The sequence below is a fragment of the Prionailurus viverrinus genome, chromosome A3 (assembly GCF_022837055.1).
Source record: "Prionailurus viverrinus isolate Anna chromosome A3, UM_Priviv_1.0, whole genome shotgun sequence".
NCBI lineage: Eukaryota > Metazoa > Chordata > Mammalia > Carnivora > Felidae > Prionailurus > Prionailurus viverrinus.
The window spans coordinates 26,587,444-26,609,927 of NC_062563.1; the positions used below are offsets into that span (position 1 = coordinate 26,587,444).

Sequence of the window (22,484 nt, forward strand, 5' to 3'; positions counted from 1 at the left end):
GTATTCATAACACCTGGCGTAATGCCTGAGTCATAAATATTTGTGGAACAAATAATAAACACAGGAGCAATATGGCAATACTTTCTGGCGTGTTCTGTGAAGCCTTCCACGATAAACCTCAGCCTTCGTTTGTCCTTGTTCAAACATGTTCTGTTTAACCACAGGTCATCAAAAGTCACTCACCTGGCCTTGGATTTCTTATTTGTAGTGCTTTCAAAGGATGACGCATCCACCTGTATCTCATCTTCGTCCTGCAGAGCTGCGTCCAGGGCAGCCTGGACTTTGGGAGCGATGGCGGGGCCCTCATAGTCTCTGGTGGTCCGGCTGGGCATGTCCAGCTCTAACAGCACGATGTTTTCTGCCTGCAGAAACAGAGCCATAACCAGTGAGGCTGGCTTCCGATCAGACACAGCACAAGCAATCTAGACCGCCCCCCCTCCAAAAAACAGAACTGCACATTTCTTGCTACTCAGAGCCTACCAAGAGCCTGTAGAGACACAGTTTTATAACTTTTTTTTCCTGGTGATGGTACAGATGATTTTTATCTTCTTCTCTAGGCTTTCCTTTAGTTCCTTAAAAAAGAATTTTTTTAAACAATGAACATATATTATACCCTAAGGGGAATAATCAGGGAAAAGAGTAGAACCCATTTACTGCAAACAATGGGAAAATATAAGGAAATATAAAGAAGAAGATCATAATCACTGATCATCTCACCACCCACAGCAGCTCTGATGAACCTTCTGGGGAGGAGACAGGCCTGGAGCACATATATGGAGAGTGTGTGGCAGTTGTGTGGCATATATAACCACATTTCAAAGTCGTACTGGGTCCTGCCTCATAACTGGCCTTATGGCTGGATTCCCTCAGCTGATATCCTGTGGCGGGCCTTTCCCTGGCTCCCACACACCGAGATGAGTGTGTAGAGGGAAGAACACCTATGGTACACATCTCCTCCTCCAGGTCCTCCTACCCAGTGGAGTCCAAGCCCCAGAGCCCCAGAGGGGGCAGGAGGTTGCCACTGCAGGGAGAAGGTGGGGAGATGGAGTGGCTCCCTCGATCCACTTTATATATGGAGATGCTGCTTAAAATCTCTCTTAATGGAGTGGGTCCATTGCTAACAACATCTGAGAGCCACTGCCTTAAATTCTACCTTTGGATCAGGTTAGGCCCCTGGAAACCTACATGTTTTGATTTGTAGGCTTTGAAATCATACTGTTTTGAGACATGAAATAATGGACAAGGTGTACACCCTCTGAAACTACTACAAAAAAAAAAAAAATGCTTCTGAGGATTCCACCTGATACATCATTCACCTTCCACTATAGAAAACTCCACTGGATGTATCTTTTCTGCTTTTGCTTCCTTTATTTTAAATAACTCGATGCCAGGAGAAACAGCACCTGATGAACTAATTAATCCCCATCTGTTTTGCTCTGGTGGCCAAGGGACTCAAAAACAGTTTAAAGTTCTCAAGTGAAAATCTTTCATTAAAAAAAAATAATACAGGTTCCCCACCAATATAAAATACAGATAAGCAAGGGCGCCTGGGTGGCTCAGTCGGTTAAGCAGCCGACTCTTGATTTTGGCTTGGGTCCTGATTTCACGTTTCGTGAGATAAAGGCCCACATAGCGCCTGCTTGGGATTTTCTCTCTCTCCTCTCTCTCTGTGCCTCCCCCTGCTCACGTGTGTGTGTGTATGTGTGTGTATATGTGTGTGCGTGCGCGCACACACACATACTTGTTCTCTCTCTCTCTCTCTCTCTCTCTCTCTCAAAATAAATAAACTTTAAAATATAGGGGCGCCTGGGTGGCGCAGTCAGTTGAGCGTCTGACTTCAGCCAGGTCACGATCTCGCGCTCTATGAGTTCGAGCCCCGCGTCAGGCTCTGGGCTGATGGCTCAGAGCCTGGAGCCTGTTTCTGATTCTGTGTCTCCCTCTCTCTCTGCCCCTCCCCTGCTCATGCTCTGTCTCTCTCTGTCCCCAAAATAAATAAACGTTGAAAAAAAAATTTTTTTTTTAAAAATATAGATAAGCAAAAAGAAGGCAATTTAAATTGAGTGCACTTCCATTAACCAGAGGTAATCAGTTCACATTTTGATATATTTTGCAGCTGGTTCGATTCATATGTAAATCTCTAGCACCAATTGTTTTACAGCTTAATAATACATTGTGTCTCCTGGTTCATCCACAGGACCTGCTGCATAGAGGAGGTGGGAGGGTTCAATGACAGAAACCACTAAAACGCTGAGTACATGCCTGGCATACAGCAAGCACTTATAAATAGCAGCTCGTACAATATTATTATTGTAAAATATGTTTGGGTCGTTAAATAGTCCTCAATTATGTCACTTGAAATGACTACCTGACTGAGCCACATTCTGTTAAATGGACGTACCAGAAGTTCTTTAACTCATCTCCAGTCATGACACACCTGCATTCCCTCCAGCATTCGCACAGAACCATTTGCAGGCTTAGTGTTGATGTTTATCGGCCATTAGGACAGTGTGCTTGTACTCTCCTCCTTCCCTAGTCCTAGTTTTCTAAATCTCATTTGATTTTACCTTTTTATTCATAATAATTTGTTCTTTTTAGTTGTTATTTATTTAGTATATTGCTTTACTATTTGGCATCATTGTTATGTTAATATAAATGTCCTCAGAAACCTCTGCAAAGAGTCAGGATACAAACTCTGTAACTTTGCAGAATGGTGCGTAAGAGTTTACATAAATCTAAACTCCTCGAAAAGAGAGAGGGGAGAAACACATGGATGATCTTCTCACCCTGTATCGGGCCTCTGGACGAATCATCATGGACATTCTTGCGTGTTGGCTCAAAGGCCTCTTATATCCCACAGCTGAGACTGGCCGCTTCATCATCTGCTGGTTCCTGGAAATGGACTGCAGTGGTTAAAGCCTGGCTGGAGTGTGTCCCACAGTCCCAGGATCATCCTGTGGAACCAACTCTCAGAAGACACTGAGCTTATTTAGACAGAACCTGAACCAAGTGAAGCCCTGGACTGAAGGCTGCCAGGCGAATGGGGCAGGAGCTGCTGCTATTTTCTGTTTGAGCCACATTCCGATCCAAATGCTTAGTGTCCTGCATCTCTTAAGCTGGAAGGGGTGAGTCATCGTCCAGTTCTTAGGTGGCAGGCGTAAAACATGGCTGTCAATATTCCCCGCCCCCGTGTCCCCGGCAGACAGTCTCCCATGATTCCAGCAAGACCCAGGCTCAGACTGAAAATCCCCCCCATCACCCCACCAGACTGCCACACAAGAGGGCACCTAGGTACTGCCCCTCACCTGGCCTAGCACACTTCACCTGACAGCTCAGGAAGCGGAAATTCAGGAATTTGGGAAAGGGTGTGAGTTCACTGGGATAGTCTCCCAATTCCTAACACCACTCTGCCGTCTTTTACTTCGGGGACCTTGGCAGTCACAGAATCAGAGATGTGGCTGGTTCCAATTCAAATGATTCACACTGTGTTCTCACCAAACCCCTCGGGCCAAGGCCCAGCTTGCCAACATTCTTCCCCTCCTCCCCACCTTAAAGTCAGTAGGGACTTACTCCAGTCTGGTTATAGGATGTAATTTCCAATGGTCTTCCTCTTCGTCAAAGAAGGATCTATTCATAATTTTACTTTTTTCTTCCAGGGGGATAAAGTTTTCTATAATAAGATGCCTGTAAGAACACACATACATGAGTGAACACAGGTAGAGAAAGAATGCAGATGGAGTACTGGCTACCTGGTCCCATGTGTAGGAGGTCATTAGATGAGAGTCAAGCCACTCAGCAAACATTTACTGGGCAGGCACGATGGGCCCACCATCATACAGAGAGCTGGCATACAGAGATGAATGACACTCGGTGAGGTAATGGTGCAGCCGTCTTAGCTGTGACAGGTCCCGACAGTGGGCTGCCCTAGGACTACAGGGAGGCTACTTCTGCCCGAGGAGAAGCGGCTTGAGAAGGTGAAAGGACTGCAGAAAAGTGACCATGCCTGGGCCGTATCGAAGTGAACGTGTGCTATCTGAAGTGTCTTCTAGAGGGCCACTAGGACTGCCAACCCAGCACATTAACTTCCAAAATACAGAAAACCGATTAGGAATTAAACGGCCTTCTTCTAATCCCATGAGTTGTTGCCCAAGCTAGAAAGCTCTCCGTTCCAATCACTAGGACACAGAGCAAGACTGAGTGGATTTCAGTCCCTTAGACCACTGAGAATAAAGACCTCTTCCTGAGAAGAGTCTTTGCCTCAGAAGTGCCAGGGAACATGGCAAACAATGAAACTGGAACCCACTGGGTTGTGTCTCTCCATGGTGATAACTGTCCCCTGCCACATCTCTGTATTCAGGCTTTCAAAACCTCAGGACAGAACAATGCCAAAGGGGTGTTAACTGGGAGAGACACACAACAAACACCACTGAGGTGGAGGTGGAGGTGGAGGGTACTGACCTTGAGAAAGAGGCTGACTCACTGTTTATTCAAAAGATATAAATAAGAGAAATAACAATGAAAATGGCTTCCCTAGGGAAAAAATATTTCAGAGAGATTAAATTTTCTATTCATTTTATTTGACACATGTAAGAAATTGTTTTTCATGACATATATTGTATTTTTTTCTGATTTTAAAGCTTCTATTTACGGTAGAAAATGTGAAAAATACAATTACATATAATTTCACCATCCAGAGATAGTTATTATTAATAGTTTGACATATCCTGTTCTGATTTTTTTTTCCTAGGGGTACATACCCAGAAAGAGGGCAGACTCACTTAATTTTAAGGGCTCCTTCCAAATTTAAAACTTGGTCATGAAAAGAATCCCTCTGAAGAGGTCTTTAAAGAAAAACCCCAGGGGTTGGGGTGCCTGGGTAGCTCAGCTAAGGTCATGATCTCACTGTTTGTGGGTTCAAGCCCCCCATCAGGCTCTGTGCTGAAACTCGGAGCCTAGAGCCTGCCTCAGATTCTTTGTCTCCCTCTCTCTCTGCCCCTCCCCCACTCATGCTCTGTCTCTGTCTCTCAAAAATAAATAAATGTTAAAAAAATGTTTTTAAAGAAAACAATTCCATATACAATAACAAAGAAAAAAACAAACTTAGGTATACATTTATCAAAAGAAGTGCAGGGGGGCCTGGGTGGTTCAGTCAGTTAAGCATCCGACTTTGGCTCAGGTCATGAACTCGAGGTTTATGAGTTCGAGCCCCAGGTAGGGCTCTGTGCTGACAGCTCAGAGCCTGGAGCCTGCTTTGGATTCTGTGTCTCCCTCTCTTTCTGTTCCTTCCCCACTCACACTCTGTCTCTCTCTCACACAAAAAAATTAAGATTAAAACAAAAATTAAAAAAAAAAAAGCACAAAGACTTTTGCACTGAAAACTACAAAACATTCTTAACAGAAAAAGACGATCTTTTTGGGGCGCCTGGGTGGCTCAGTTGGTTAAGCCTCGACTTCGGCTCAGGTCATGATCTCACAGTTCATGAGTTCGAGCCCCACAGAGGGCTCTCTGCTGTCATAGCAGAGCTCGCTTCGGATCCTCTACCCTCCTCTCTCTCTGCCCTTCCCTTGCTCACACACATACACACTCTCTCTCTCTCTCAAAAACAAATAAACATTAAAATTATATTTTAAAAGGGAAAGTAAAGGAGATCTAAATAAATAAAAAGACATCCCATATTCATGGATCAAAAGACTTAACCGTTAAGATGACAATACTCTCCAAATGGATGTCTAGATTCAACACAATCCTTATCAAAATCCCAGCTGGCTTTTTCACAGAAATTGACAAGCTGATCTTAAAATATATATGGAAATGCAAGAAACCCTGAATAGCCAAAACAATCTTGAAAAAGAACAACAAAGTTGGAGGACAACTTACTACAAAGCTACAGTAATCAAGGCAGCATGGTATTGGCATAAAGACATACAAAAAGATCAATGGAACAATATTGAGAGTTCAGAAATAAACCCTTACATTTATGGTCAACTGATTTTCAACAAGGGTTCAAAGACACTGAATGAAGACCCTTTCAATAAATGGTGCTAGAGGGGCACCTGGGTGGCTCCGTCAGTTAAGTGTCCAACTCTTGGTTTCAGCTCAGGTCATTATCTCACAGTTTTGTGAGTTCAAGCCCCAAGTCGGGCTCTGCGCTGGCAGTGTGGAGCCTGCTTGGGATTCTCTCTCTTTCCCTCTCTCTCTGCCCCTCCCCTGCTCATGCTCCCTCAAAATAAATAAACAAACTTAAAAAAAATTTATATAAATGGTGCTGGGACAACTGGATATCCACATGCAAAAGAATGCACTTGGAACCCTACTTCAGACTATACACAAAAACTAACTCAAAATGGATCATAGACTTAAATGTAAGACCTAAGACTTTAGGACTCTAAGATGACCCAACAGAATTGAAAACATAAGTCCATAATAAAACTTGTACACAAATGTTCGTAACAGTAGTATTCCTAATAGCTAAAAGACAGAAACAGTCCAAAGGTCTATCAACTCGTGAATGAAAAACTAAAATGTGATGTATTCATACAATATTATTCAACCATAAAAAAGAATGAAATATCGGTACGTGCTAGAACACGTATGATCCTTAAAAACACTATACCAAGTGAAAGAAGCCAGCCACAAATGGCCACATTAAAAAAACAACAACATGTGGGGCGCCTGGGTAGCTCAGTCGGTTAAGCATCCGACTTTGGCTCAGGTCATGATCTCATGGTTCTCAAGTTTGAGCCCTGCATCCAGCTCCGTGCTGACAGCTCAGAGCCTAGAGCCTGCTTTGGATTCTGTGTCTCCCTCTCTTTCTGCCCCTCCCCTGTTCACATTGTGTCTCCCCCTCCCCCTCTCTCAAAAATAAATAAACATTAAAAAACAACAACGATAACAACAACAACAAGAACAACAACAACAACATGAGGTGCCTGGTTGGCTCAGCCAGTTAAGCGTCTGACTTTAGCTCAGGTCATGATCTCGCGGTTTGTGAGTTCAAGCCTCACGTCGGGCTCTGTGCTGACAGCTCAGAGCCTGGAGCCTGCTTCAGATTCTGTGTCTCCCTCTCTCTCTGCTCCTCCCCAGCTCACACTCCATCTCTCAAAAATAAATAAATCTTTTTTTTAAAAATTTTTTTTTTAACGTTTTTATTTATTTTTGAGATAGAGAGAGACAGAGCATGAATGGGGGAGGGTCAGAGAGAGGGAGACACAGAATCTGAAACAGGCTCCAGGCTCTGAGCGGTCAGCACAGAGCCCGACGCAGGGCTTGAACTCACTGACCGAGAGATCATGACCTGAGCCGAAGTTGGCCGCTTAACCGACTGAGCCACCCAGGCGCCCCAAAAATAAATAAATCTTAAAAAAATCTAAAAAAATTAAAAAAACAAGAACAACAACAAATGGCCACCTTATTCCGTTATAAATTTATACACAATGCCCAAAATAGGAAAATATAGACACAATACCAAAAGTTAAAGCGACAAAAGAAAACACAGATAGATTGGACTACCTCATGATGAGTCTTTTGTGCCGCAAACAAAATACCATAAAGAAAATGAAAAGGCAACCACAGAATGGGCGAAAATACCTGCAAACCACGAATCTGATAAGGGACTTTTGCCAGAATATATAAAGAACTCTTGTAGCTCAATAATAAAAAGACCCAATAAATAACCCAATTTTAACATGGGTGAAGGATTTGAACAGGCTTTTCTCCAAAGAAGATATGCAAATGGCTAGACAGCACATGAAAAGATGTTCCACATGGTTAGTCATTACAGAAATGCAAATCAAAATCAGAGAGATACTACTTCACACCCATTAGGATGGCTACACTCAGAAAGACAGACAGTGACAAGTGTCAACAAGGATGTGGAGAAATTGGTGGTGGAAATATAAAACGATGCAGCCATTCAAAACAGTCTGGCAGTTCCTCCAACAGTTAAACACAGAGTTACTGTACAACGTAAACAATTCCACTCCTAGGTAAATATCCCAGAGAGATGAAAACATGTCCATACAAAAACTTGTCCATGAATGTTCACAGCAGCAGCATCCATAATAGCCAAAGAAGGGAAAGAGCCCAAATGTCCATCAACTGATAAATGAAATGTGTGTATATCCATACTATCCATTACCATTCAGCCATAAAAAAGAAGGAAGTCCTGACATGCTACATTCAAGGATGATCCTTGAAAACATGTTAAGTGAAAGAAACCAGTCACAAAAGGCCACATATAGGATTCCATTCATATGAAATGTCCAGAATAGACAAATTTATAAGATAGTAGATGAGTAGGTACTTAGGGCTAGGGTGGGGGAGGCAGGTAATAAGGAATGACTGCTGATACAGGGTTTCCTTGGGGAGAAACGGGGACACAAAAATGTTCTGAAATCAGATTGTGATGATGGTTTTACAACCCTGTAGACTTATATACCTTTTTTTTTTTTTTTTTTTTTTAAGTAGGCTTCACGTCCAGCACAGAGCCCAACATGGGGCTTGAACTCACAACCCTGAGACCAATATCTGAGCTAAGATCGAGAGTCAGGTGCTTAAACAATTGATCCACCCAGGCACCCCAACTTGTATACTTTAAAAAACATTTTTTTTTAATGTTTATTTATTTTTGATAGAGAGACAGACAGAATGCAAGTGGGGGAGGGGTAGAGAGAGGGAGACACAGAATCTGAAGCAGGCTCCAGGCTCTGAGCTGTCAGCACAGAGCCTGACACAGGTCTCGAACTCACAAATGGTAAGCTCATGACCTGAGCTGAAGTCAGACGCTTAACCAACTGAGCCACCCAGGTGCCCCCGGACTTGTATACTTTAAATAGGTGAACTGTATGGTATGTAAATTACATGTCAATAAAGCATTTTTAAAAATAGCATTATGGGGGCACCTGGGTAGCTCAGTCGGTTAAGCGTCTGACTCTCTCTTTCGGTTCAGGTCATGATCTCATGGTTTTGTGAGTTTGAGCCCCACGGTGGGCTCTGTGCTGACAGGTGCAGAGCCTGCTTGGGATTCTCTCTCTCCCTCTCTCTTGCCCCTCCCCCTCTCATGCTGTCACTGTTTCTCTCACAATAAATAAATAAATAACTTTTTTAAAAATTTAAAATAGCATTGTGATCATATATGTAAGTATGCAGGAATGAGATAACATGAGGTTAACATTACATGAGGTTTTAGAATATTTCGATGAAAAGATAAATGAAAAAAGGTTGTTTATCGATGAATCTGGGTGGTGGGTATTCATTATACCATTCAGAAAATTCTAGTTAATAAAAGATCCCCTCTTGTCAACAGAGGCTGGAGCCTTTAAAAGCTTCAAGAAGTAGGGTGGAAGGAAACCTGGAGATCATCTGGTGAAGTCATTCACTTAACAGATGGGATTCAGAGACAGAAAGTGACTTTCTCAAGAATAAACAGAAAAACAGACAAGGTGGCAGGAGATGATCTAGAGAGAAGTAGGCAGGGGCCCCGTCCTCAGAGACATGTTTCGTACTGAACAAGCAACCACCCAGCAAATGGCTGGGGGTGCCACAAAAGGCCCAGAACTTACTTGAGTTTCAGCTCCCTGGTGAGCTCGTTCTGAGTCTGCTCCAGCTCCTGACGCTCCTTGATGTGCTCTTCTTGGAGGTCATGGATCTCTGCCTTCACCGCCTGAAGCTTGGAGAACAGCTGGAAGCGAGGCGAGAGGCCGGTGAGGAGGGCAGCCCTCCAGACAACAGAGTTCTTCCCTACCCGCTCCCCACCGCCAAGTCTCAAGACACCTCTGCCCGGCCTCGTTCCTTTATACCTTCTTGAGTTTTTTGGTCTTGATGTCCACCTCTTGCTGCAATGAGCTGTATGTCTCTTTAAGTTCCAAGGTCTCCTCATCTCGACTTTCCATCTGTTGCTGGATTTCTCTTTCTCGACGTTTCTGAGCAACATCACAAAATTCATCAGCTTGCCTAGAGACAATGTCTGTACGAGAACACAGGGCTGGGGGGCTCCAGATCAGAGTCTCCCGCTAGGAAGGGGCTAAGCACCTCATTTCCACTCCTTCTGAAGAATCTAATACAAGAGACATTTTCTCTGTAGCGTTAATGCACCGTATCCCACCCCCTTCTCCTCAAAAAGGAATGAAAAGTCACCTGCTCTGCGATTTCCTGCCGTTTCTGCTCCAGGATTTTCTGCTGTTCATTTGTGTGATCTACTATATTTTTCCCTCCAACAAGCAGCTTACTCTCCATGGCCTGAGTGAGAGAAAAAGTAGAATCCATCTCGTGACTGATCTCCCTCAGAACATATCTCCTCCTGGGGAAGCCTGTAAAACATAACGAGCTCAGGACTGAGCCAAAGGGGTGAACTCTGGGGGAACACAGACTGTGCTCGGCAGTGTCCTTACTATCACCGCTGTGGAGCTTTACCTTAGAAACACTGAAGATGTAGCTTCCCCAGGCATACAGGAATTTCAGCTTTCTTTGAAAAAAAAAAAAAAATTTTTTTTTTTTTGTTTGTTTGTTTGTATGGACCAAGCATTGACCCTACCTAAAACATATTGAGTACCTCCTACGTGCTAGGTACTGGGGATGCAACTGAATACAAATCACAAGGCTAAAGAGTTCACTGAGGGCCGCGGACAAGTAAGCAGGCTCTTACCCTATGGAGTCAGACGCCATCATGAGGAAAACACAACAATAATGGGAGAGGCACATGGGAGGGAGAGAATTCAGGCTTTTGGAGGGAGTCAAGAAAAGCTTCCTGTCTCAAGAGCGCTGAGGTAAAAATAGGAATTAGCTAAGAAAACAAAAATGTTATGTGTGTGAGAGGGTAGGGTAGGGAGTACTGATACGTGAAGCTGGCAAAGCAACTACGGGTCAGTTCAAAAACCTCAAAGACTAAACTTGATCCTGCAAAGCACGCAAATCATACTGACTGTTCTTTAAGCATAACGTTACACAGTCAGATTTGTGTTTTAGAAACATTCTTCCCCTACCACAGGAAGGGTGACTGGAAAAGGACAGGCCTGGAGGAGGGAGACCAGAACAGGAGGCTGTTTTGAGGATCCAGGCCTGGGCTAGGGCAGCAGTGGTGGGAGAGAACAAAGAGGCTGATGGGTCCAAGAGAGCTGATGGCACAGGACTCAGAGGCCTTGGGACTGACTGGGCCTTAAGGGAGAACAAGGGACAGCCAGCAGGGATAACTCCTAGGGCTCTGGCTTGACTGAGAAAAGGTAGGCAGGAATAGGCTCTGGGTGGCCGTGGTCATCTCTGGAAATGTCCAGTAGGCAGAGACATCAGGCTTGGATGTTAGACAGCTCTGGGCTGGCTATACAGATAGGACACCCTGAGCATTTAGATGGTCCCTGAAGCCATGGGAATGATTTGCTCCTGAAAAGCATGGAATCCACAAACTCCACAACCTTGTTTTAAAGAAACTTATGAACATTAATGACAGCCATCTTTCAGTGAGCCCTTGAGCCTGTTTGGAAGTGACTGGACTGGATTATCAACCATCCCCTTGCCACACACACACACACACACACACACACACACACACACACACACACTCCTTCCAGCTCTAAAGTACTTTTGTCCTATGATTTTACAGCATCTAGAGATCTCAAGAGACAGAAGTAATACCATTCTGCCATAAACAAAATGTGACCTTGAGGTTATATTGAGTCTTGCCACACCTGGCCTCTGAGAGTCGCCCAAATAACCCAAGTTGCTTAGAGCGTCTAGGTGTTCCTGGGCTTGGTTAATAGATGTGATCCTAAAACCCAGCATGCAAACCAAACACGGGCACACCCTGTTAACACTTCAACTGCAGGAGTGAAGAGGCATGAAGTGGCATTTGTAGTGACGGAATCCACAGGACAAGGTGACCTTCTATTTGTGTTGTATAGGACTCCATGTTCATATCAGGTCTTGAAAGCTCTGGAAAAGACCCCTGCTTCTGAAGTAAAACAGAACCCAGCTCTGTGAAATGGCTACTGTGAAGCCACAGATAAAGCATGGCTTCATACAGCGATGGGGAAAGGAGAGGAGAGGAAGAGGTCACTGTCATTTTTAAATTAATAAACAAGGATACATTTGAGAGTTGAAACCAGATTTTGCGTGAATTCACTAAGAAAGAACCCAACACCTCAGAGCAGTTCTGGCTTGTGGTCAGGCAATGGTCGTCAGATTGCCAGGGTTAGCTCTGTCCCCTCCTCTGCCATTAAAGCCCCGTGGCAGCCCAGAGTCCAGCCCATTGGCACCAGAAAGAAAATGCACAGGAGTTCCCGCGTTCTAGAATGCTACTTGGCCAGTGACTCACAGAGGTTGGAGGTTGAGGGAAGGGGCTAACTACAAGGGCATAAGGAACTGTTCTGTATCTTGTGTCACAAGGTCACTGCATATTAAAGCCACAATGAGATACCATTTTATGTACACCAGACATACAAAAATTAAAAGTCAGAGAGTCACAAGTGCTGGTAAGGATGAGGCACAACCAAAGCTCATAATGTGCTGGCAGAAGCTTCAATTCACATGGCCACCTCCGAGAACGATTTGTGATTATCTAGTAAAGTGAGGACTGCACATACCCAAGGACCTAATGGCGCCAGATAAGAAATTCTTGCTCATACACGTTCTCCTGGAGCCAAGTACAAAAACACTTGTGGCAAAAAATGGAAACAACCCACTATCAGGAGAATGGAATACCACATGATTCTCAGAGCGGTAATAATGAATGAATCACAGCTCCAGGCATCAATATGGACAAATCTCATTACGTAAGGTTGAGCAAGTAAAAGCAAATTGCAGCCGTGAGATCCCATTTATATAAAGGTAAAAAATTATGTGAAACCGAAACTATTTTTTTGGACATATATACATAAATGGGAAAACTATAAAGAAGAGTAAGGAAATAATAAAACACCAAACCTAAGACAATGCTTACCTCTGGGGGAGGGGGACACGAAGAACTCGTAAAGATGCAGGTTATGTTCTATTTCTCACACTGCGGGGCGGGGAGGGGGGCATGGGCGTCGGTTTTGTTGCTGGTTTCTATACCCTGCACATATATAAAAATTATTCTTCCTATGCATTCAATATTTCGTGTTTTAAATTTGAAGAAATTGTTTTTATTTCAGTTCCACAAATCCTTACTGGACACCGGACATGGAAGCTGTTGGGAACGTAAACCTGAAAGGGACGTCATCCCTCATCTCATTTTTTTGGCGAAAACAGAACGCACTGAAAGAGGAAAGGGCCTCAGGGAGGGGTCCGGTACCTTGATTTTGGCGCCCAGCATCTCAGCCGCATCCTTCTCCCGTCGCAGGTCCTCCATTTTTTTCTCCTTCTCCTTCAGCAGCCTCATCTTCTCCTCTGCAACCAAGCTGTGGTCCTCTACAATGGCCCGCTTCTCAATCTCCAGTTTTTCTTGCTGTTCCCGCCACCAGTAATCATCCTTATCATCCCCTTCCTCCTCACCCTCTTCTCCCTCCTCCTCCTCCTCTTCCCCACCCCCACCACTGCCACCACCTTCCCTCCGCTTCTCTCGCCTCTTCCTTCTGCCAATGGACCGTTTTTCCAGCTGGGCCTTGAGCCGAGCAATCTCTTCCTGGAATTCTCGAAGGAGGGCATCTTTAGGGTCCTCGTTGACCCTTGGCTTGTTCTTAATGTTTTTGGCACGGTTGGCGTATCTCAGAGTGGTCAGAGTCTCTTCTACGTTGTACGAGGCAGGTCCCACGTTGGCCACCATTACAGTTTTAGCATTGCCACCAAGAGAATCTTGGAGGAGCCTGGTAAGCTTTGAGTCCCGATACGGAATGTGAGTGCTCTTGCCGTCTACCAGGGCAGAGATGACATTACCTAAGGCTGAAAGGGACAGGTTGATCTTGGTCGCTTCCTTCAATCTTTCTCCTTGTGCACCAGTCTTGGCTTGCCGTTCGCTGCCAGCAAGATCCACAAGGTTCAATTTCCCTACACGGATATGGTTTTCTCCATCAAGGCCCACTTCGCTGCATTCAATGGTGATGACAAAAATTGCATGAGAGCGTGAACTGTGCTCGTTCATGTTGGTAGCACCGACAGAGCGGTTCTGGTTCCCCACATTCATCACGTGCTCTATTTCCTTCACGCTCTTGGTGACGAAGGAAGACAGGTCTTTCACATACACTCCAGTGTCAGGCCTCTCTTTGAGCTCAAGCCTTTTGGTCTGATCCTTTGAGAGCAGATCTCGGATCTCCTCCTGATAGATCTCCAGGTAAGAAGCCCGGACCAGGTACTGTTGATTCTGAGATCGAGAGATATGGGTGAAGATATGATCAAAGGAGTTAGGGATGACCCCTCTTTTCTCAGGGTCACCACGGACTCCTTCCATCGTGTACGTTTTCCCAGTGCCGGTTTGTCCATAGGCAAAAATCGTCCCATTGAAACCCTGCAGGACAGAGTCCACGAGTGGTCGGAACGTCTCATCATAGAGTTCAAACTGCTTGGCATTCCAGTCATAGACTGCGTCGAAGGTGAAGGTCTTGGGCATTTCGTGGGCCACTCCTTTGGGGTTCTTCACTGATACCTGCCCCAGCTTCACGTCCACATCCACCACCTTATCATATGAAGCCGCCTTTTCCTTGCCATTCATGGGCCGACAGCGAACCACCACCCTGACGGACTCTGAGCTTTTTAGCTTTGACATGATGAACTCTGGCCGGGTCAACCCCTGAGGGCTATGAATCCAAAATGTCTCAGGAGGCTAAGGTCCTAGAAAAAAAAGCAAAAGTAAGTAAGGACAGTACAGTTGTCACCGGGGGGCTGCTCAACAGCACCTGACACACCCACATCACCTTTGTCTTACCAACCTTCTGATGGCTACATTAAATGACTTGAAGGGGTGCCTGGGTGGCTCAGTAGGCTCAGGTCATGATCTCACGGTTCGTGGGTCCGAGCCCCATGTCAGGCTCTGTGCCGATAGCTCAGAGCCTGGAAACTGCGTCAGATTTTGTGTCTCCCTCTCTCTCTCTCTCTCTCTCTGCCCCTCTCCCACTCATGCTCTGTCTCTCTCTTTCTCAAGAATAAACAAACATTAAAAAAAATTTTTTTAGGGGCGCCTGGGTGGCTCAGTCGTCCAACTTCGGCTCAAGTCATGATCTCGTGGTCTGTGAGTTCAAGCCCCGCGTCGGGCTCTGTGCTGACAACGCAGAGCCTGAAGCCCGCTTCAGATTCTGTCTCCCTCGTTCTCTGTCCTTCCCCTACTCATGCTATGTTTCTCTCTCTCTGTCAAAAATAAACATTAAAGGGGCGCCTGGGTGGCACAGTCGGTTAAGCGTCCGACTTCAGCCAGGTCACGATCTCGCGGTCCGCGAGTTCGAGCCCCGCGTCAGGCTCTGGGCTGATGGCTCGGAGCCTGGAGCCTGTTTCCGATTCTGTGTCTCCCTCTCTCTCTGCCCCTCCCCCGTTCATGCTCTGTCTCTCTCTGTCCCAAAAATAAATAAAAAAAAAAAAATTAAAAAAAAAAAAATAAACATTAAAAAGATTTTTTTTTTAATTTTTTTGATGACTTGAATGCACACTGTAGTTCTTCACCAGGTCTTAACGAGCTGCGGCGGGAAAGGAAAAACTTTAGTCCACCAGTAGTGCGCACAAGGTCGTCCTCCCTCCACCTGGCACTTTATCTCAGACTATAGGTTGTGGCAGCTCAAAACCTTTTCAAAGCCTGGATGATCTTCCATCCTGCAGAACTACTATGGCATCTACAGAGAGCAATTTGGAACCATCTAGCAGTACCTTCTGATGTAGCAGTTGTATTTCTAAGAATTTATCCCACAGATACAAGGATATTCATTGTGGCATCATTTGTGGTAGCGACAGACTACAGCTACAGACTGCCTGGGACCGCCCATCAAGAAGGGGCTGATTAAATAAATTAAACATATATAATAGTATATACAGGGGAATCCTATGCAGTTACTGAGAAGAATGTGCTAATCTAAATGTAACCCTATACTAAGATGTGCTGCTAACTGAAAACAGGAGATGGGAAACAGTGTGTACAGAATGGTTAACACTGTGTAAGCATGGGGATACGTGGATGCATGTTTATGTCTGATAGGCAAAACAATATTATTAGAAGTATGCACATAAAAGCGGTGACCACAACAACAAAGTGGTAACAGTGGCAGCCTCAGCAGGGGGACTGTGGGCCTAGAGGACTCTCAGGTCAAGAGAGAGAAAAAACTTCACTGTGCACTTGTTTGTGCTGTTTGAATTTCCCATCTCGTGCCCATAATTCTCTTCCACCCTAAAATCATAAACTATGGCTTGTGCAAAATGTATTCAAACAGAGAAAGCACTTATTCAATCAACAAACTTAATACAATCTGAATGCAAATAAGAAAATAGGTGTTAAGAATGTTTTTTAGGGGCGCCTGGGTGGCTTGGTCGGTTAAGCGTCCGACTTCGGCTCAGGTCATGATCTCGCGGTCCGTGAGTTCGAGCCCCACGTCGGGCTCTGTGCTGACCGCTCAGAACCTGCAGCCTGTTTCAGATTCTGTGTCTCCCTCTCTCTCTGCCCCTCCCCTGTTCATGCTCTGTCTCTCTCTGTCTCAAAAATAAATAAACGTTAAAAAAAAAAAAAAAAGAATGTTTTTTAAGTAACTTCATCTGGTGGTGCCAGAAAACTCGGGGAACAAGAGAAAGGATGATTAAGTGGGTCCTCTGGGAAGGGGAAGAGAGCAAACAGATCAGTGTAAAGAGGTATGTATGAGGACCTCAAATTCCCAAAAACCTTGGTGTGGGTTTTTGGGGTTTTTTTAATAGGTAATTCTCATGCTTCTTGATTCAAATCGCTCTTCAGTGACAGGTCCCTTCGCCTCACGTGTTCTCTAGCCACCCAAGTCCCTGCCCACACAGCAAGTATTATTAGCTTTTTAATCTTCCTGAGCCAGTTTATGCATAGCAAGCAAATATGTTTAATACATACTTACCCTCCCCCCCCCCTTTTTTAAGTTTCTTTATTCAAGCAAATCTCCACACCCAACGTGGGGCCTGAAGATCAAGCAAGAGTCACGCGCTCCTCCAACCGAGCCGGCCAGGCGCCCACTTGTCCCCTTCCTTTTTAACACAAGCGTAGAAGGTTATACACAGGAACAACAGTGTCCAGCACCTTGCCTTCCTCAATAACAACATAACTTGGAGTCTGTTCGCTCAGTAGACACAGAGTTGCCTTATTCCTTACGACAGCAGCAAAATATCCCACCGTACGCCAGCTTAAGTTCTAGTATTAAGCTGTTTCTGGTATTATTGTGAAAAAACTGGAACCACATCCTTGCATGTGTGAGCAAGTATAGCTGTAAGTTAAATTTCTAGGTGTGCACCTGCCGGCTCACAGGATATATGCATTTGTAATTTTAATAGACACTTAGAACAGTGATAACAATTTCTTTTTAGTTGTGAGGATGACCTATTCCCTGCCAACAAAGGAGCGGCAGAATGTGAAGCAGTGACGGGCCGTTCTAGGCAAATGTGCTGCAGGTTAATACAGAGTCAACGTGTTCCCCCACTAAGCTTTTATAAAAGATTCTTCTGCTGCTAAGCACACGGAAACACAAAAATTTACTTTTCATACTTCTCTAGTTGTTAGATGTAATAAAATAATGTCTAGAATGAAGAACCAGAAAACCTCTTACCCTCTCTGAACCCATTTTCTTTAAAATTGGTAAAAGAGGGATAATGCTCCTTCCTGGTGGATGATCGTGACACTAGGCAGTACTTACAAAGGTGGAAGCACTTTATGAACTAACATAAAGCGGAATTAAAATTAACTAATACAGATTCATCCAAAACCTTTGTCAAACGATCATTCCAGAGATGACTAGTGAGCCCTAACTTTTATTCTCTTGTTCAGTTTTATAGTTATCACCCTGAAAAAAAATCAGATTAAACTGAGATCCAAATACTTAATCCATGTTCAATTAGAAGTGAAGCTCCAGCCATTTAAAGAAAAGCATGTAAGACAGTCCCTTGTTCATCACTTTCTATACGCTATTACAATTTTGTCTGATGATAAGAAAGAACTAGACGTTAGAATGGCCGGTCTGGTCTCCCTTTCTCTTCCAGGGCAATGGCCCCCAAGCTACCACTGCAGCTGATCCTTTGCCTGTCTCTACCTCCATGTCAGCAGAGACCTGCAAAAGTCAGGGGCCAAGCTCAAACCCCAAGCCCCTGAGCCTCCCATGGGGAGGCCTCTGCTGCAGCACATGGGATGGTTTAGACAAGATCCCATAGACTTGGAGTAAGAAACGTAAGGGAGGGAGGCTGGCCGGCTCAGTGGGAGGAGCATGTGGCTCTTGATCTCGGGGTCATGAGTTTGAGCCCCATGTTGGGTGGAGAGTACTTAAATAAATAAAACTTAAAAAAAAAAAAAAAACGGAAAGAAAGAAAAGGGACGGCTGGGTGGCTCAGTCGGTTAAGCGTCCGACTTCGGCCCAGGTCATGATTTCACAGTTCATGGGTTCGGCTCCACGTCGGGCTCTGTGCTGACAGCTCGGAGCCTGGAGCCTGCTTCAGATTCTGTGTTTCCCTCTCTCTCTGCCCCTCCCCTGCTCATGCTCTGCCTCTCTCTCTCTCTCTCTCTCTCTCTCTCTCTCTCAAAAATAAATATTTATAAAAATTTTTAAATAAAATAAAATAAAAAATTTTTAATTTTTTTTTTCAACGTTTATTTATTTTTGGGACAGAGAGAGACAGAGCATGAACGGGGGAGGGTCAGAGAGAGAGGGAGACACAGAATCGGAAACAGGCTCCAGGCTCTGAGCCATCAGCCCAGAGCCTGACGCGGGGCTCGAACTCCCGGACCGCGAGATCGTGACCTGGCTGAAGTCGGACGCTTAACCGACTGCGCCACCCAGGCGCCCCAAAATAAAAAATTTTTAAAGGAAACATAAGGGGGGTAAGAGGAGAATGGGTCAGAGGAGAGACCAATTTTTCTGCATTACAGAAGAGGCAGAGCTGTCCAGCTTTTACCTATCAAAACAAGGTGGCCCCGAGCCTGTTTAAAAAAATGAAAAGGTCCACCGCAGGATGACCGTATATTTTTTGCACTCTTCCAAACGATAAAAACAAAGGAACGATAATGACCTACAATCATGCTTAAAATGTTTCAAAAAGAAGGAATTCCCAAAGCCCGAGTCCTCTTAATTAAATCTCAACTCAGAACACGGAATAATACCATTTCTTTGCTGAGCTCGCTGAGCTCGACTGCACGAGTCATGTATTGTTGCCATACTGCTTCAGGAAGATGGGCTAATTTAATTTCCTGCCACCAGGGCTTAAAAACTTGCTCTGGGTCCTCCTCAGAGGAGAGGGTTTTCTTGGAAGGATGCCCTGACGCTCTTTCTTTGCTTTATTACCTTCCTTACTCTTCTTCTAGCCGGTCTAATTGCAGTGATAAATCTTTAAAGGAACTCACAGCATTGCCAGGAAAGAAGCAACCACAGGTCAGCAGCTCGTCACCTTCATCCTGAATAGCTTTTCTGTTAGAACTGATCATTCCGACGTTAACAACCACCATCTGAATGGCCACTACCCACGAAAAGCTGAGTTTCTTCCTAACTTCACCACTTTTGTCCGCTGAGGAAGTCAGTTACGCATTTCTCATGGCGGTCACACGCTTCCAGATCATTCTCCAGCTCTTATACTTGGGTGAATGCACCCTCATCTTTGCTGGTTGTCACGGATTCTTACCTCAAATTCTAGAAGTAAGTGTGGATTGGATTCTCACTAACTATTGGCTTCCTATAGAGATTCTAGGACAGAAGTCTCAAACTGGTTACATTCTTCTACCTGAAGCATTTTATTTAGCCCATTTTATTTGTTTAAATAAAAAAAAAGCCTCAGCAATTCCACTTCTATTTATGTGTATGTCCTAGTGAAAAACCTTTGAATGTGTACACAAGGAAACATGGACAAGGATGCTTCCTGCAGCATGTTAAAATAGAAAAGCTGGAAACAACCTAAACCAGGGGAATTGAAAAATAGCATATGGTGTAATCATATCATACACACTATACTATTCAGTAGGAAAAAGGAATACATTAGAGCAGGGGTTAGCAAGCTCTAGCCCAGGGGCCAAATCCGGCCCACATCCTGTTTTTGTAAATAAAATTTTATTGGAACATAGCCATACCTCCTCTGTTTACACATTACCTATGGCTGCATTAGCTATAAAATATCAGAGTTGAGTAGCTGTAACAGAGACAGTCTGGCTCAGAAAACCTAAAATATTTACTGCCTGAACTTTTACAGAAAAGTCTGCCAAGCCTGAATTAGACTTATATATGTTTACATGGATAAATATACAGGCTGAGTGAAAAAGCAAGTACAGAGTGATAATTATGATTAAAAATTTATAAAACAACAAAAAATTTATAAAATAATATGGTGCTCATAGAGCTGCATTTGTAAGTATTAAAAAATGGAATAGAAAGATATACAACAATTTATGATAGCAGCTGCCCAAACTGGGCAGGGTGAGAGGTGGAGAATGGGATTAAAAATGGGAAGGATATTTTGGAGCACCTGGGTGGCTCAGTCAATTGAGTGTCCGACTCTTGATTTCTGCTCAGGTCATAATCCCAGGGTCGTGGGGTCAGCCCCACAGAGGGCTCTGCTTGGAGCATGGAGCCTGCTTGGGATTCTCTTTCTCTCTCTCTCTCTCTCTCTCTCTCTCTCTCTCTCTCTCTCCCCTTCTGCCCCTTTCTCCTGCTCATGCACTCATTCTCTCTAAAATTGAAAAAATTTTTTAAATAATGGGAAAGATATTTCAATTTTATCTTTAATATTTTATCATTCCTCTTAAAAAAATAGAACAGGGTGGGGTGCCTGGCTGGCTCAGTTGGTGGAGCATGTGACTCTTGATCTAAGGGTGATGAGTTCAAGCCCCACATTGGGAGGTGAGTTTACTTCAAACAAAAAACAACAAAATAAAACAAACAAACAAAAACCCCAGGGAAATGAGGCTTGAAGAAAATAAGAGAAAATGTTAACTGCTGTCAATCCTGATTGTTTCCCATATTATTCTCTGAATATGTAAAAATTTGTTTTCTCAAAAAGAAAAAAAAAAAAACACCAATTTCACATTAAAAAACAAACAAACCAGGTTTGGGGCACCTGAATGGCTCAGTCAGTTAAGCATGCAACTCCTGACTTCAGCTTAGGTCACGATCTCATGGTTGTGAGATCGGGCCTGTGTCGGGCTCTGCACTGATGGTGTGGAGCCTGCTTGGGATTCTCTCCCTCTCTCTCTGCCCCTCCCTCCCCTACCCCACCCTCCCACTCATGTGTGCACTTGCACATATATGCTCACACTTTCTCTCTGAGTAAATAAACTTAAGTTTCTTTAATAAAAAATAAAAATAAATTAAAAAAAACAAACAAACAGGTTTTCTGCTTCTCTTGAAGAATAGGAGTATCTGACAGCCCCTAGCCCATGACCCAAATGGTAGCAATGGGAACTGAGAAAACACCTGCCACTTTGGAGAGCCCAGCCTCTCCAATCTGCCCCAACCCCGCTCTCTACAGTCACACCCAACATGCTTTGCCCATTTGTATTTCCTGCATGGCTCCTATAGGCATCTCTGTCTATAACCAAATTCACATATACATGATCTGATTAAGAAAGGCCTGGGGGCACCTGGGTGGCTCAGTCGGTTAAGCGTCCGACTTCGGCTCAGGTCACGATCTCACGGTCTGTGAGTTCGAGCCCCACTTCAGGCTCTGTGCTGACAGCTCAGAGCCTGGAGCCTGCTTCGGATTCTGTGTCTCCCTCTCTCTCTGACCCTCCCCCGTTCATGCTCTGTCTCTCTCTGTCCCAAAAATAAATAAACATTAAAAAAAAAAAAACTTAAAAAAAAAAAAAAGAAAGGCCTGCCATGCAAGTCTTTTTTTTTTTTTAACAGGAGGTTTTCTTTAGACCTTTATCTTTTTAAATTGTTTTTAAATGTTTAATTTTGAAAGAGAGAGAGACAGAATGTGAGTGGGGGAGTGGCAAAGAGAGAAGGAGACACAGAATCCGAAGCAGGTTCCAGGCTCTGAGCTGTCGTCACAGAGACTGACGCGGGGCTCGAACACACAGACTGCGAGATCATAACCTAAGCCAAAGTCGGATGCTTAACTGACTGAGCCACCAGGTGCCCCTAGACCTTTATCTTTTTTTTTTTTTTTTAATGTTTTCATTCATTTTTGAGAGAGAGAGAGTGCCCGAACAGGGTAGCGGAAGAAAGCGAGGGAGACAGAGGATCTGAAGTGGGCTCTGCGCTGAGAATGGAGAGCCCGATGCAGGGCTCGAACCGAGAGATCATGACCTGAGCCGAAGTCAGATGCTTAACCAACTGAGCCCCTAATCTACCTTTTTAAATGACACTTACCAAGGGTCTGTAACGGCATGGAAAATGCTTATCACAAATGAAAAAGCAGTTTACAAAACTGAACGCATGCAATCACAATTATATAAAAATAA

General features: G+C 44.3%; 1 protein-coding gene across 3 annotated transcripts in view; it reads right to left on the reverse strand.

Moving 5' to 3' along the window:
• KIF3B (kinesin family member 3B) overlaps positions 1–22,484 on the reverse strand; it is a 42,979-nt gene that overhangs the window by 4,142 nt on the left and 16,353 nt on the right. For 2 of the 3 annotated variants that reach the window (XR_007151034.1, XM_047853415.1), the window contains exons 1-8: positions 19,437–19,690; positions 13,260–14,731; positions 10,133–10,234; positions 9,796–9,918; positions 9,559–9,677; positions 3,568–3,681; positions 2,784–2,889; positions 184–362 (exon numbers count right to left, since the gene is read on the reverse strand). Coding sequence is in view for 2 of the 3 variants with exons in the window: in XM_047853415.1 (XP_047709371.1) it covers positions 184–362; positions 2,784–2,889; positions 3,568–3,681; positions 9,559–9,677; positions 9,796–9,918; positions 10,133–10,234; positions 13,260–14,666 (2,150 nt within the window). In the remaining variant the exon portion in view is untranslated. Of the gene's footprint in view, positions 1–183; positions 363–2,783; positions 2,890–3,567; positions 3,682–9,558; positions 9,678–9,795; positions 9,919–10,132; positions 10,235–13,259; positions 14,732–19,436; positions 19,691–22,484 lie in introns of those variants that run through there. The other variant, XM_047853416.1, reaches the window with a different exon arrangement.